The 16,737-nt window shown below is 41.9% G+C and overlaps 1 protein-coding gene across 3 annotated transcripts in view; it reads left to right on the top strand.

The window, feature by feature from the left end:
* LOC144505217 (uncharacterized) overlaps positions 1–16,737 on the top strand; it is a 54,093-nt gene that overhangs the window by 6,101 nt on the left and 31,255 nt on the right. For all 3 annotated transcript variants that reach the window (XM_078231203.1, XM_078231202.1, XM_078231204.1), the window contains 6 exons: positions 2,360–3,399; positions 3,974–4,035; positions 4,449–4,487; positions 10,082–10,155; positions 13,525–13,556; positions 14,295–14,420. In XM_078231203.1, coding sequence (XP_078087329.1) covers positions 2,485–3,399; positions 3,974–4,035; positions 4,449–4,487; positions 10,082–10,155; positions 13,525–13,556; positions 14,295–14,420 — 1,248 coding nt within the window. In that variant the 5' untranslated portion in view covers positions 2,360–2,484. The remainder of the gene's footprint in view (positions 1–2,359; positions 3,400–3,973; positions 4,036–4,448; positions 4,488–10,081; positions 10,156–13,524; positions 13,557–14,294; positions 14,421–16,737) is intronic.

Here is a 16,737-nt window from a genome sequence, read left to right on the forward strand (position 1 = left end):
CTATCAGTCTCTGCTCAGCGAATCTGCGTTGTCATGTGTCGTGAAGGCCGCCTTGGAGAACGCTTACCTGAAGATCAGAGGCTGAATAACTGTGACTACTGAAGTGTTCCCCGACTGGAAGGGAACACTCCTGCCTGGTGATTGTCGAGCGGTGTTCATCATTCGTTGCCATAGCGTCTGCATGGTCTCCCCAATGTACCTTGCCTCGGAGAAGCTTCGACATCTTCTCCGGAGCTTTCAACACGTCATTGATGAAGACGAACATCTCGCCAAGGCCATCCCCACACCCCCACTTCTTGCCTTCAAACAACCGCACAACCTCAAACAGACCATTGTCCGCAGCAAACTACCCAGCTTCAGGAGAACAGTGACCACGACACCACACAACCCTGCCACAGCAACCTCTGCAAGACGTGCTGGATCATCGACATGGATACGATCATCGACATGGATACCATCATCTCACGTGAGAACACCATTCGCCAGGTACACGGTACATACACTTGTAACTCGGCCAACGTTGTCTACCTGATACGCTGCAGGAAAGGATGTCCCGAGGCATGGTACATTGGGGAGACCATGCAGATGCTGCGACAACGGATGAATGAACGCCGCTCGACAATCACCAGGCAAGAGTGTTCTCTTTCTGTTGGGGAACACTTCAGTGGTCATGGGCATTTGGCGTCTGATCTTCGGGTAAGCGTTCTCCAAGGCGGCCTTCACGACACACGACAACGCAGAGTTGCTGAGCAGAGACTGATAGCCAAGTTCCGCACACATGAGGACGGCCTCAACTGGGATCTTGGGTTCATGTCACACTATCTGTAACCCCCACAACTTGCCTGGGCTTGCAAAATCTCACTAACTGTCCTGGTTGGAGACAATACACATCTCTTTAACCTGTGCTTAACCCTCTCTCCACTCACATTGTCTGTACCTTTAAGACTTGATTACCTGTAAAGACTCGCATTCCAACCATTATTTTGTAAATTGAGTTTGTGTCTTTATATGCCCTGTTTGTGAACTGAAATCCCACTCACCTGACGAAGGAGCAGCGCTCCGAAAGCTAGTTGCTTGTGCTACCAAATAAACCTGTTGGACTTTAACCTGGTGTTGTGAGACTTCTTACTGTGTTTACCCCAATCCAACGCCGGCATCTCCACTTCTTGAACCACCACAGTCCCTGCGGTGTAGGTACACCCACAGTGCTGTTTCGGAGGGAGTTCCAGGATTTTGACCCAGGAACAGTGACATATTTCCACGTCGGGATGGTGAGTGACTTGGAGGGGGAATGTCCAGGTGGTAGTGTTCCCATTTTTCTGCCGCCCTTGTTTTTCTAGATGGTAAGAGTTTTAACAACACCAGGTTAAAGTCCAACAGGTTTATTTGGTAGCAAATGCCATTAGCTTTCGGAGTGCTGCTCCTTTGTCAGATGGAGTGGATATCTGCTCTCAAACAGGGCATACAGAGACAAAAAAATCAAGTTACAGAATACTGACCTAATACCGGCCTAAACCGGGATCTTGGGTTCATGTCACACTATCGGTAACCCCCACAGCTTGCCTCCTGGGCTTGCAGAATCTCACTGGCTGTCCTGTCTGGAGACAATACACATTTCTTTAACCTGTGCCTAATGCTCCCTCCACTCACATTGTCTGTATCTTTAAGACCTGATTAGCTGTAAAGATTCGCATTCTAATCAGTATTCTGTAACTTGATTTTTTGTCTCTGTATGCCCTGTTTGAGAGCAGATATCCACTCCATCTGACCAAGGAGCAGGGCTCCGAAAGCTAATGACATTTGCTACCAAATAAACTGTTGGACTTTAACCTGGTGTTGTTAAAACTCTTACTGTGTTTACCCCAGTCCAACGCCGGCATCTCCGCATCATTTCTAGGTGGTAGCAGTCATGGATTTAGAACGTCACAGTATGCATCCGTCTTGTCCTGAAAAAACCATAACTACATGTTTGCTATCATTTAGCCAAATTTATCTGCTCCTTTCCTGGGCTTTAATTTTGCTGAAAAGTGTTCATGGTAGTATTTTATCAAATGTCTTTTGAATGTTTATTTACACAATATCAACTGCATGACTATAAAAGCAACATTGGATGCAGCATTTTCCATTTTTATATCAACTGTGCTACTTTCATCCACGCTTTCTATCATCTGATAGATTCCCAATTGTCCATATTTTAATGGATATCTGTGTCGACATTGAAATTGCCGTAAATGAAACATTTTGAAATTTTATAGTTTTTAAAATATCTATTCAAACTACTGTGTAAATGTTGCAGTTGCTTTTAAAAAATTGAACTTGCGTTTGATTTGAAAACTTTGTTCTTTTCTTTAACTTTCAGGTTGGCAACATTGGGAGAATGATTCACTTCTATTTTCATCAATCTGGATAACATTTCTACAATTTTCTGTTACCACTCAAGGTTCAGCCTACTTTTAGCAGACTTGATGTAGCCACACTGTCAAAATGTCAAAGGGCCAGAACCTAATTGGTGGGTTTAAAAAGGTTCATTTTCAAGAAGGAAATGCCGACTCCTCTACATCTGACCAGTCTCCTGTTCAAATAGAATTTGAGAGATTGAGCCACATTCCGTATGGTACAATACATTTAGGGAGAGATCAAAAATCTGAGCGAGATGCAGGATTCTCTCAGAGCTTTGAACATCAATCTCAATATCAGTCTTCATGTAGTGCATCTTTTCCCAAAACTGCTGCCAAAAGCAGTTTGCCTTCCTTTGGACCGCGACGGCAAAACCAGCTGTTGTCACATCTTAAGAAACCAGTTAGTTCACAGAAGACCAGTAACATTTTAGCTGCACTTGGCCTTTCATCTAAGGAACTGGATGAAGTAAAGAGCTACCCTAAAGACAAACTTACACTTGACTCCTTGCCAAAGATTCTTAAGCAGATTAAAAAGAAAAGAGCATCTTTGAAACACAATAAAGGTGATAATTCTCCACAACAAAACCAATCCATCAAGACTCTGCGTGAAGATGTTTTTGAAGAAAAACCATTGAAGAAAAGGGGTTCTCAAAGTCAAGGCACTGTGCTGAAACCTCTGGTCAACTATGGCTATGATCCTTCCTCTGGAGAGTCCAGTCCTGGATCTGAACGGGAAGGAAAAAGCGGTGACGGTTTTCGTAAAAAGGAGAGGCATTTCACTGAGTCACCAAATCCTCAAAGTAAATTTGATTCTGATTCTGAAACTGAATCCGATTATGAAATAGTTGAGGAGCTCCCCTTTCCGTGTGAAGAAGAATCCATCCTTGAGACCAAAAGGAAAACTCCTATTCTACAAAACATAAAAGATTTCCTTGGTTGCTTGCCTGTAGTGCTTCCACACTGTTGCTCACTGTGTGACAAAATAATTGATACTCTGCAGGTGAGTCACTTGATAATGCCAATTTCTGGCATAATCTGTTCTCCCATGTTAGATTCTAACATTGCAGCCAAAAGATACAAGTTTCTTACGTTATTTTGGTTCATTATACTGGTGAACAAATCTAAATGATTGCATTTAAAATGGCATTATTACATTTAACTTTGCAAGCCTCTGGTTTGATGGCTGTATTGGATATGCTAGCTTGCACATTGCATATCCAGATTTGTCCAAGCGGAATAAAGAATAATAAATAAATAACCGTAAGTTCCAATGTTATAATCAACAGGGTGTTAGGATGATTGATGTCTTGTGAAATTGGTTTGAGTTTTTAAATGATATTGTGATGACTGGCTAGAGACCCCCATATTTGAGTTAGCCAACCAACTATCTTTAATTTTCTGTACAATGCAAATATAATTGCTAATGCTAAATTTGCTGTTCATGAACAAAATCAATTCTACTTTGTAGAGTCTTTCTATGTAAGTCTGATTTCTGCTGAGACTAAAATGTAAGCTGTTTATATTCGTACCGTTTTTAGTTATCAAAACAATCTAACCTTTTTCTTGTTGTACAGGATTGGAATGACCATATGAATGATCCATTGCACAAACTACGTTGCCTGCTACTTCAGAGAGTGTATGTATTAATATTAGGAATTGATCACTAGCTTCTGTGTTTGCAGTGGTTTTTTTCTGATAATTGGGGTATGAAGTAAATAAGATACATGGGTCCGGCCACGTGACATTAATTTCTGAAATTGTACAATGAGCAACATTAATGCTTTACACTTTGCAGTGGTGAATTATACAATACAAAATGCATTATTTTTGTGCTCACCGTGTTAACTAACAGTATTGTAAAGTGGTTATTCAGCTTGACAGACTAAAGAGGCACATTGACTGTTAAGAAAGGACAAGTTTAAAAAAAATGTTCTCCTGATTCTTGGGAAGTTTCAGCTATTTCTGTAGACAATGGCTTTGGAATGATTTTTTTTCTTTTCTTTCTGTTTCTTTGTTAATCAAGTTAACGTTTTCCATGTTTATTTCTAGTTACCCCGATTGGAACCCTGGAGAACTTTCAATTGCAAAGTAAGTGAAACCACATTCAGAAAGACTAGTGTGGAAAGAGCTAATTCACAATAGTCTATATGTATTAAACTGCTGAACTGTTAAACTACTTGGAATGGTCCATGATTGGATGTATTCTTCACTCAAACAGTTAGAATTGTAGAGTTTTACAACATAGAAAGAAGCCCTTTGTGTCTGCGCTAGCCATCAGCACCTATCTATTCCAACCCCATTTTCCCACACTTAGTCCTTAGCCTTGTATACAATGGCGTTTCAAGTGCTCTTTCAAATACTGCTTAAATGTTGTGAAGGTTCCTGTCTCTACCACCCTTTCAGGCAGTGACTTCCAGATTCCCATCACCCTCTGGGTGAAAATGTTTTTCCTCAAATCTCCTCTAAATCTCCTGCTTCTTACCTTAAATCTATGCCCCTTGGTTATTGACCCCTCTACCAGGGGAAAAGTTCCTTTCTATCTGCCCTCTCTATATCCCTCAAAATTTGGTGCATGTCGATGAGATCGCCCTCAGACGTCTCTGCTCTAAGGTCTGCAGCAGGTGGTGAAGGAACCAACAAGAGGAAAAAGCATACTTGACCTCATCCTTACCAATCTGCCAGCTGCAGATGCATCTGTCCATGACAGTATTGGTAAGAGTGACCACCGCACAGTCCTTGTGGAGACGAAGTCCTGCCTTCACATTGAGAATAACCTGCATCGTGTTGTGTGGCACTATCACCGTGCTAAATGGGACAGACTTCGAACCAATCTAGCAACTCAAGACTGGGCATCCATGAGGCGCTGTGGGCCATTAACAGCAGCAGAAATGTACTCCAGCACAATCTGCAACCTCATGGCCCGGCATATCCCCCACTCAACCATAACCGTCAAGCCAGGGGATCAACCCTGGTTCAATGGAGAGTGCAGGAGGCCATGCCAGGAGCAGCACCAGGCATACCTAAAAATGAGGTGTCAACCTGGTGAAGCTACCAAACAGGATTACTTGCATGCCAAACAGCATAAACAGCAAGTGAGAGACAGAGCTAAGCAATCTCACAACCAACGGATCAGATCTAAGCTCTGCAGTCCTTCCACATCCAAACGTGAATGGTGGTGGACAATTAAGCAACTCACTGAAGGAGGAGGCTCCACAAATATCCTCATCTTCAATGATGGAGGAGCCCAGCACATCAGTGCATAAAATAAGGCTGAAGCATTTGCAGCAATCTTCAGCCAGAAGTGCCGAGTGGATGATCCATCTTGGCCTCTTCCAGTGGTCCCCAGCATCTCAGATGCCAGTCTCCAGCCAATTCAATTCACTCCATGTGATATCAAGAAACGGTTGGAGGCACTGGATACTGCAGAGGCAATGGGCCCTGATAACATCCGGCAATAGTACTGAAGACTTGTGCTCCAGAACTTGCTCCTCGCCTAGCCAAGCTCTTCCAGTACAGTTACAGCACTGACATCTACCCAACAATGTGGAAAATTGCCCAGGTATGTCCTGTACACAAAAAGCAGGACAAATCCAACCCGGCCAATTACCACCCAATCAGTCTACTTTCGATCATCAGTAAAGTAATGGAAGGGGTCATCAGCAGTGCTATCAAGCAGCATCTGCTCAGCAATAATCTGCTCAGTAACATCCAGTTTGGGTTCTGCCAGGGTCACTCAGCTCCTGACCTCATTACAACCTTGGTTCAAACATGGACCAAAGAGCTGAATTCCAGAGTTGAGGTGAGAATGACTGCCCTTGACATCAAGGAGCCCTGGAGAAACTGGAATCAATGGGTATCAGGGGACAAATTCTCCACTGGTTGGAGTCATACCTGGTACATAGGAAGATGGTTGTGGTTGTGGAGGGTCAGTGATCTCAGCTCCAGGACATCTCTGCTTGAGTCCCTCAGGGTAGTGTCCTAGGCCCAGCCATCTTCAGCTGCTTCATCAATGACCATCCCTCCATCATAAGGTCAGATCATCCATTTCCCTCAACCCCTAGTAATTGACTCTTCCACCCTGGGAAAAAGCTTCTGACTATCCACTCTGTCCATGCCTGTCATAATCTTGTAGACTTCTATCAGGTCGCCCCTCAACCTCCGTCGTTCCAGTGAGAACAAACCAAGTTTCTCCAACCTCTCCTCTTGGCTAAGACCCTCCATACCAGGCACCATCTTGGTAAATCTTTTCTGTACCCTCTCCAAAGCTTCCACATCCTTCTGGTAGTGTGGTGACCAGAATTGGATACTATAAGGGGATGTTCGCTGATGGTTGCACAATGTTCAGCACCATTCACGACTCCTCAGGTACTGAAGCAGTCCATGTTCAAATGCAACAAGATCTGGACAATATCCAGGCTTGGACTGACAAGTGGCAAGTAACATTCATGCCACACAAATGCCAGGCAATGACCATCACCAATAAGAGACACTCTAACCACCACCCCTTGACATTCAATGGTGTAACTATCACTGAATCCCCCACTGTCAACATCCTTGGGGTTACCATTGACCAGAAACTCAACTGGACTCACCACATAAACACAGTGGCTACAAGAGCAGGTCAGAGGCTAGGAATACTGCAGCGAGTAACTCACCTCCTGACTCCCCAGAGCCTATCCACCATCTACAAGGCAGAAGTCAGGAGTGTGATGGAATACTCCCCACTTGTCTGGATGGGTGCAGCTCCAACAACACTCAAGAAGCTTGACACCATCCAGGGCAAAGCAGCCTGCTTGATTGGCACCACATCTACAAACATTCAATCCCTCCACCACCAATGCTCAGTAGCAGCAGTGTGTACTATCTACAAGATGCACTGCAGCAATTTATCAAAAGTCCTTAGAAGGACAAAGGCAGCAGATAAATGGGAACACCATCACCTGCAAGTTCCCTCTAAGCCGCTCACCATCCTGACTTGGAAATATATCACCGTTGCTTCACAGTCGCTGGGTCAAAATCCTGGAATTCTCTCCCTAATGGCATTGTGGGTCAACCCACAGAACATGGACTGCAGTGACTCAAGAAGGTAGCTCACCACCACCTTCTCAAGGGCAACTAGAGATGGGCAATAAATGCTGGCCAGCCAGCTTCGCCCATGTCCCATGAATGAATAAAAAAGGAACAACTCCAGCCAATCCAGCCTCTCTTCCTCGTTGAAATGCCCCAGTCCAGGCAACATCACAGTGAATCTCCTCTGCAGCCTTTCTAGTGGAGTCACATCCTTCCTATAGTTTGGTGACCAGAATTGCACACACCACTGTGGGCTGTGGCGCAACAAACATTTTGATACAGCTCTATCCTTTGGAATTCTGTACTACAGCGAACACAGTAAGAAGTTTAACAACACCAGGTTAAAGTCCAACAGGTTTATTTGGTAGCAAAAGCCACACCTCCTTGTGTGGCTTTTGCTACCAAATAAACCTGTTGGACTTTAACCTGGTGTTGTTAAACTTCTTACTGTGTTTACCCCAGTCCAACGCCGGCATCTCCACATCATGACTACAGCGAACAATCATGGTCAGTCATTGAATATATTCATGTCAGAGATTGACAGTTTTTCAATAGTAAGGGATATGGGAAGGAGTAACTGAAGAAGAAGTTCAGCTATTATTGTACTGAATAGTGGAGCCAGCTCATGGACTACTCTTCCTATATCTGAAACAAAAACAGCTCTGTCAAAGGGTAATCCAGACTCGAAATGTTGGCTCTATTCTCTTTCCACAGATGCTGTCAGACCTGCTGAGATTTTCCAGAATTTTCTGTTTTTGTTTCAAATTCCAGCATCCACAGTATGTTGCTTTTATTTTTACTCTTCCCATATCTCTGGTTCTTGTGTATTTTCATGGTCAGTGAAAGGAGTACGTTTATTAATGGGCTGATCTTTACTTTACATTTTAGGCTTGTGTGCTATAATTTCAATTGGTCCTTGATTGACACTCTCAAATCATGGTTCATTTTGTGTGTGAGTTCCAGCGTTCCTTCAAACTCAGAAACATATATAAGACCCAAGTACAAGAGAGAAGCGTTCTATTTGTAAACCCAAAGTGGGCAAAAGGAAACCAGATTGTTGGACCTTCTGTTGCTTTTACTTGGACTGCCTATGTATGGGAATTAATTATTGCAAACCAAGGGCTAAATAAAGAACTCAATCTCCATTAGGCAGGTTGTCTTCTGAGAACTAAACTAAATATGTTGGAGAAAAAAAAGAGAATTTGGTTTTTGGTGTGTACTTTTTATTATAACTGGAAACTTACAGATGTTGATAGCTTTTAAGTAAGTACAAATGTGGAAAAAGCAGTGAGGGAATGAAGGAGGCAAAACCAAAGGGAAGGTCTGTTTTGTTCTTGCTTCCCCCAAAAATGGGGCGGCACGGTGGCACTGCTGCCTCACAGCTCCAGGGACCTGGGTTTGATTCCCGACTTGGGTCACAGTCTGTGTGGAGTTTGCACATTCTCCCCGTGACTGCGTGGGTTTCCTCCGGGTGTACCGGTTTTTTCCCAAAGTCCAAAGATGTGTGGTTGGGTGCATTGGCCATGCTAAATTTCCTCAGTGTCCCAGGATGCATAGGTTAGAGGGATTAGCGGAGTAAATATATGGGGTTACGGGGGATAAGGCCTAGTTGTCGGTGCAGACTCAATGAGCGAATGGCCTCCTGCACTGGGATTTCTATGAACATCTTTCACTGCATCTGTACTTGCTTAAAACCTGCTAATATTCAATGTTTTCCAATTTTGATGGAAGGTCACAGAAATGGAATGTTAATTCTGTTTTGCTGTCCAAGGATGCTGCCTGACTTGAGTATTTAACTTCTTTAGTTTCCATTTAAATTTCCAACATCTTTAGTAATTCCAAAAATGTCAGCTTAAGAATGAATGGATTTCTTGTAAGTAATTAACCAAGTTTATAAAAAGCCTGTAAAATTTACAAGGCCAATTATCTTGCTTTGTATGTTGTGTAATCATCCAACTTAATGAAAATGTTGTAACTATTCAAATGGTAGGTGATTTAAATAATATTTAATTGGGCTGTAACTTTTGAACCCCCTCTCCCACCCCCAAGATGCGCTGGGGAATTCCTCTTGGAACTTCACAGGTAAGGTTTGCACGGCAATTGCCCAGAAGTGCTAACTTCATCTGGATAATTGCCTGGTATCGGGAACCATTCAAAAATGTGATTTAAATCACCAATTGCGGATGGTTCCACCAGACTTTACACCAGTCGTTACCCAGAGAAGGTTAGAAAAATTAAACTTTCTTCCAACTTCTGAGAAACTATTGTAAACACCCAGACTGAACCCACAAGACGACCGCCCCTCCCCTAACCTTCAGCCAATGTCTGACTCCTTAGACGCTTACATTCTCCCTAGCTTGTCAATTTTACTGGGCCCTTTAAACCTACTTACTTTATAGCAGTGAGTGCAGTGGGAAAAAAGGGGATGTTGGGTCCACGGACCATCTCTTTCGAATTCTAGTCGCAAGTTCTGATCCAATGTTTCTGAATTTATGTAAATTATTGACTTTAGTTTTCATTGCATTTTAATTATGATGGTTGTAACTTTCTTTCTAATTGAAATTGCTGCTCGCTTCTCAAAGTTTATTGAAGCTATTTTTGGTTGCATGCAGGAAAAATTCGACTGAGAAGCCCAAAACTTCTGTTGTTGTACTCAAAAAAAAGGTGAAGGCCAAAAGAAGTCCAGGTACCAATAAACTCACTTACACTGCTAATGGTGTTTTGTTTCATTTTTAATTTTGTCTGTCATTTAGTTTGCCCCTCAATACAATCATTTTAGTAATGGAGTATTAACCTCTTCCATCTGATCCAGCAGTGATTTTTTTCCTCATCTCAACTTCCCCAGTTTAATATTTTCCTTTGACTCTCTCTCATTCTTCTAACTTCACTGGTAATCTTTCTTCTTCTGCCTCTGACAGTTTAGTGAGATTTTGCTCTCTTCCCTTTGCAGGTGATTTGTCTCTCTTTCCCATCTAATGAGAATTGCAGCCATAAATCCAAATTTTACCAATATATTAATGGTAAAAAGTTGGTTAAGGAAAAAGTGGGACCTATAAGAGATGAAGAAAGGAATTTGTGTGTAGATGCAGAGGCTGTGGGAAGGGTTTTAAAATAAATATTTTGTCTCAGTGTTTATAAAGGAAAGGGGTGATGCAGATATAGTAGTCCAGAAGTAGCAGTGTTGAGAAATTGGATGGGATAACCATAAAGAGAGAGGAAGTATTCAAAGGGTTGGAATCCTTGAAAGTTGATAAATCGCCAGGACCAGACGGACTGTTTCTGAGGCTGCTGAAGGAGGTCAGGGAGGAGATAGCAGATGCTCTCGGGATGATTTTGCAATCCTCATTAGGTACAGGGTAGATAAAGGAGGACTGGAGAAATGCAAACGTTGTTCCATTGTTTAAAAGGGGATCGAAGGAAATGCCAAACAATTATAGCCCAGTTAGTCTTACGACGGTAATGGGCAAATGAGTAAAATCAATCCTGAGAGATAGGATTAACCGTCACATAGAAAGGCATGGACGAGTCAAGCATAGTCATTATGGATTTGTTGAAGGAAGGTCTTGCTGACAAATTTGATTGAATTCTTTGAGAAAGTGACAAGAAGGATTGATGAAAGCAGTGCAGCGGATGTTGCGTACATGGATTTTAGCAAGGCGGTTGACAAGATCTCTCATGGCAGATTGGTCAAAAAGGTAAAAGCCCAGGTGATACAGTGTAATGTGGCAAGCTGGATAAAAAGTTGGCTCAGTAACAGGAAGCAAAGTGTAATTGTTGAGGATGCCCTTGTGAGTGGACAATTGTTTCAAGTGGTGTTTCACAGGGCTCGGTATTGGGACACATTATATGTATATATTAACGATTTGTACATGAACGTGGTGGTGGTGTTGGGGAGGAGTAGGTATAAAATGGATTTTATCACAGAGAAGTGTGAGGTCATGCATTTAGGGAGATCAAACAGTTAAAGGGAACACAATACATGGGAATATATTAAGAAGGGTAGATGAAGTGAGAGATCTTGGCGTACAAGCACACAAGTCCCTAAAGGCAGCAGATCAAGTAGACAAGGTTGTAAAGAAGGCTGACCTGCTTTTGCAGAGGTATAGAATAAATAAGTAAGGATATAATGTTGGAATTGTATAAGATACTGGTGAGGTCTCAACTGGAGTATTGTGTGCATTTCTGGTCAACACATTATAGGAAGGATATAATTGCTCTGGAGAGATTGGAGAGAAAATTTACAAGAAAGTTTCCAGGGCGAGAAAAGTGTAGCTACGAGGAGAGTTGAATAGGTTGGAGTTATTTTCCTTGGAACAAAGAAGGTTGAGGGATGACTTGATAGAGGTGCACAAATTATGAGGAGAAGAGATAGAGTGAGCAGAATAAAAGTGTTTCTCTTGGCGGAGAATTCTAGAACCATGGGACATAGATTCAAGATAAGTGGCAGAAGGTGTAGAGGGAACATGAGGAAGAACTTTATGCAGAGAGTAGTGGGTATCTGAAATTCATTGCCCACGATGGTGGTGGAGACAGAGACTTTTAAAAAGTACCTGGATCTGCACCTTAAATGCTGTAAGTGTTAGGGAGCAGATCAGAAATCCCAAGGTATATTATGAAGTTAGCCTGGACCCCAGCTTTTCCTTTTGATTTAGGTATTAGTGTGAGCAGAAGGCGTTTCGCTCCAGGTATGGTTCAATTGAGGAAGCTTTTATCAAAACAAACTTTATTTAAGAGCACAGTTAGAATATAACCAAAAGAAATAGCATAACCTTTACCAATTAAAATACTTAAACATGACAATGTATAATTCTTAATAGCTATCAATCCCTATTCTTCCAATTTAGCAGTATCCCCACAGACATAAGTCCCTTCTTCAGAACCAATCAACACTAAAAGCAGATATGCTTACCTGGATGCTAGATTTCTAGCCTTTTAATACCTCTGGATGAAAATCCAGATAGACACCTGTCTTTTGACTCTCACACTGCAGACTCTCAGAGAAAGATATATCCTCGAACAGCAGAACCTCAGAGAAATAAACATAGTCTCTGGCAGATCCCAGTCACCAGACTTCAGAAAGAGAAAGGGCTACGTTTCTCTTCAGTTTCTAAACAACAACTAAACTTGAGTTCTCGGTGTAAGTTTAGCTCCACCCAGTTGCATGATATTACTGAAAATCAACCCCATCAAGTCCTACTCTGCAAAACCCCAAAGGAAACCACTAAAAACAGCAGAACAGCATTAGTTCAGATTAAAACAAACATTCTAGCAATTAGGAAAAATTATGCTGCTGCGGTAACAATGCAGGATGACGGTTATGGACCCAGCGGCACCAATAAAACGGAAGGGACTGCTAAAAACATCCTGCACAGAAACAAGACAATGCATTTCTTAAAGGCACAGTATCATCACAGTAAGCTACAGGGCTATGGGCTGGATGCAGGAAGTTGGCATTAGAAAGGGCACCTGGGTGCCCTCAGGCTGGTGAGGACAAGGTGGGATGAATAACTCCCTTCTGTGCTGTAACTTTTCTGTGGTCCCATGGTTCTATGTAGCTTCTAGTACATACAAATGTGTTACACCAAGAGTCTGACTGACAGTCTTTAATTGATTGTCCCGCATAATTCCTAGCACACCAAGGATTATTTAGCAAATGTTGTCCAATCGCAGAATCACATCTAATGTTGGACACTGTGTATTGAGTTTTGTCGGCACAGGCTGGTTGGATATGGTTTGTACCTTGCCCATTGCAAACAGTGACTGGGAGATGCTGTTTGATACGTCTTTGGGACATACGGCTTGCAGATCTAGCATCACACTGGCACTGAAATTGATATACCACATTATTCATTTGTGTAATCGGCAGAACGTCTTTTTGGCTTAATGGCAACATCCGGTTAGTGGATTGGAAGGTTAGGGAAAAGAAACCTAACTGAGAACATGAGCTGTAACTCGATTATTGACTGGCAGTATTAATATTCATCAAACCTTTAAGTTAATCTCTTAAAGATAATATATTGAATGTAAATCTGATTGAATTTTTTTTTTATTTCAGAGATTCTTGAACAGAGCAAACGAGAAAACCTGGTCAGTGTTAATTTCATCACAATTCTTTAAAGTACAATGTTTTCTCATGCCATTAGAATTGAGCATAGAATTCAAAACAGAAAAGCACAGTTGTATTGAAATTAAAAAGACTGACTCGGCGCTTTTTGGACAGAACAGATGTTATGAATCTCCATTTAATTTTTGGGACAACAATGGGCAATTTAGAAGGGCCAATCCGTTTAACCTGCACATCTTTGGATTGTGGGCGGAAACCGGAGCACCTGGAGGAAACCCACGCAGAGAACGTGGAAATGGGGAGAACGTGCAAATGCCACACAGTCACCCAAAGTTGGAATTGAATCTGGGTTCAACCCCACGGTCAAGATTGTGGAATTCCCAACCTAATAGCACTGTCAGTGTACCTACATCACCCAAACTCCAGCAGGGTTCAATAAGGCGGCTCACCACCTATGTTACAAAAGCAATTAGAAATTTGGAAATAAATTCTGGCCTTGCCATTGATGCCACATCCCATGAATAAATTAAAATAAAGTTTTAAGTTTCCTTGCTCTTCGATTTTCTCCTATCTTTCTCCCTCTGATGAAACACTTCACATTTTCTTGGTGCTTGGGAATTAAACAATGTATTTCGGAGCTAATCTAATCTTCATTACAGCTCAAATTTGATTCAAGCTTTAGGTTTTAAGACTCAAAGAAAAATTCACCGCTTAATACATCTTGCCTCTCATTGTAATTTTATTTGCATTGTTTCCTCTAGAAAGAACCCCAAAGTAGAGTTGTGGTCCTCAGCAATCTGCCTTCATCTGGTTTTTCAGATTTTGATACTGTGAGACTTGGTTCTGCTTTTGGAAAGGTGCTCAAGTACCTAAAAGTGGGGGAAAAGGTAATGAAACGGTCTTTTTTTTTTAAACAATGTCAAAGAAAGAGTTATGTCTGTTGTGCAGCTTGACATATGCAACTGCCAGAACAGATCCACCTGGATTTGAACCTATTAACATGCAGTTCCATCTAATGAAAAGTAATAATTTTCCCTACTTTGTTCAGTTTTTTTATTTGAGCCATACCAGATGGCAAGTGCCAAAGGATAGTAGTAGCAGGCGGTGAGGGATCCTTGTTGTTGGTGTAACTAATTAAGGTATTTTTTGAGGCAATGATGAAACATGGGTCAAATATAAATAATGTTTTTTCCGTTCAAGTTTTGTGAAACAAAACAGACTGCAACCTTAATTTTGTCACCTCTCCATTTGATGCTGCTTATAGCTCTTGTCGAAGGGTTAATCAACAACAAGGGCTTGCACTTACATTGCACCTTGTATATAGAAAGAAATTCCCAAGGCACTTCACACAAGCATAATCAGACTAAAAATGACACTGAACCAAAGAGGGAGCTATGAAAAATGAAATACAGCTTGGTTAAAGAGTTGCGTTTTAACCAGAGGTGGAGCAATTTAGCAAAAGCTTTCCAGAGTTTAGGACATAGGTGGCTAAAATCACAGCCATTAATAATAGTGGGATGAATGGCAGTGCTACCTTTCAGCAACATCATCAACAAACATAAGGTTAGCTTTCACATGCATTCCAACATGCATGCCTTTGACTTATAAGACCATTGGGCTCCTCAACTGTATGCCAAGTATCTAATTATTCATAATTAATATTTTCATTGTTGGTGAATAAACCTTTTTTTATTCCCCACAATATGTTTGTGCCAACATAGTACATGCAACCATGGATTGTGCTTGACTCATGAGCATACATCCATTCAGTCACCAAAATACATTTTCCACTGAAAGATTAAGATTGTGTCTCTATCTCTCACTGAATTTCTCAACTTCTGTTATTTCTAGGATTCATTTCTTAAATGCTAGATTCACAGGCCTCTCCCCTAGCATCCTTCATAAGCATCAAATATTTCTAAGCATTGTGGCTGAGTCACTTCTGACCGAGTCCCAAAAACCCTATCACTACATTCCATCCCTGTTCCCACTATGTTGATGTTAAAATTTGATAGTTTCAGTGCAGATTTGGTGGTGTGCTGAATGTTCTTAAAGTATGTGCCTCCAACCTTCAGCTCACCAGTTCTGGATTACTTCTTCACTGTTCACACTGCTGCACACCTGCCACTATCTTCAGCTTGGAACTATCTCCTAAAGCTACTTTGTATTGATACCTCCCTCCAGTCAAAAATCTGCTGAAAATAACATTTCAATGGTAGCCTAATGAAAATAACATTTCATGGTGCTTATCCCAGTTTAACATCTATACCTCCAGCTTGCCATACTTCTCTGTTACTGCATAGAGTTCTTTCTTTTGAAGGCTGTTTCTTAAATGCATGTTGTTGTGGTAGAGGGGACAAAACCAAAGTGCACAGTTCCTTTAAGAAATTATGTTCCTTTTGTGACAGTTCCTTCCACTGTTTTATTTAAGATATTCTCATTTTATTCCAGTCATTCAGTGCAGTACTACTGATCACGTACATCAGGATTCACCATTTACTACTTCTTACCTTTCTGAAGTTCACTTTATAAAATAAACTATTCTGTAACAAACCTTGAGAGCTTTATCCATTTTATTAGTGTATTGGTGAATTTTCACTTTTGTGTAGTTATCTCGTGGTACACATTGGTACCAACGACATAGGTAAGAGAAGGGACGGGGATTTAAAACAGGAATTTTGGGAGCTGGGCTGGAAGCTGAGAGCCAAGACAAAACATGTGGTCATCTCTGGTATGTTGCCGGTGCCACGTGATAGCGAGTTGAGGAACAGGGAGAGAGTGCAGTTAAACATGTGGTTGCAGGGATGGTGTAGGAGGGAGGGTTTCAGATACGTGGATAATTGGAACACATTCTGGGGAAGGTGGGACCTGTACAAACAGGACGGGGTGCACCTGAACCAGAGGGGCACCAATATCCTGGGAGGGAAATTTGATATGGCTCTTCAGGGGGGTTTAAACTAATTTGTCAGGGGAGTGGGAAAAGGAGTTGTAGTCCAGAAGTCAGTGAGGGTGGTGAGGTATTGGGGAAGGTATCAGGGTCAAGGGTGGGTACCGGTAGACAGGAAGGTGGGTTGAAGTGTGTCTACTTCAATGCAAGGAGCATCCGGAACAAGGTAGATGAACTTGGGGCGTGGATTGGTACTTGGGACTACGATGTTGTGGCCATTACGGAGACGTGGGTAGAACAAGGACAGGAATGGTTGT

The sequence above is a fragment of the Mustelus asterias genome, chromosome 16 (assembly GCF_964213995.1).
Source record: "Mustelus asterias chromosome 16, sMusAst1.hap1.1, whole genome shotgun sequence".
Classification (NCBI taxonomy): domain Eukaryota; kingdom Metazoa; phylum Chordata; class Chondrichthyes; order Carcharhiniformes; family Triakidae; genus Mustelus; species Mustelus asterias.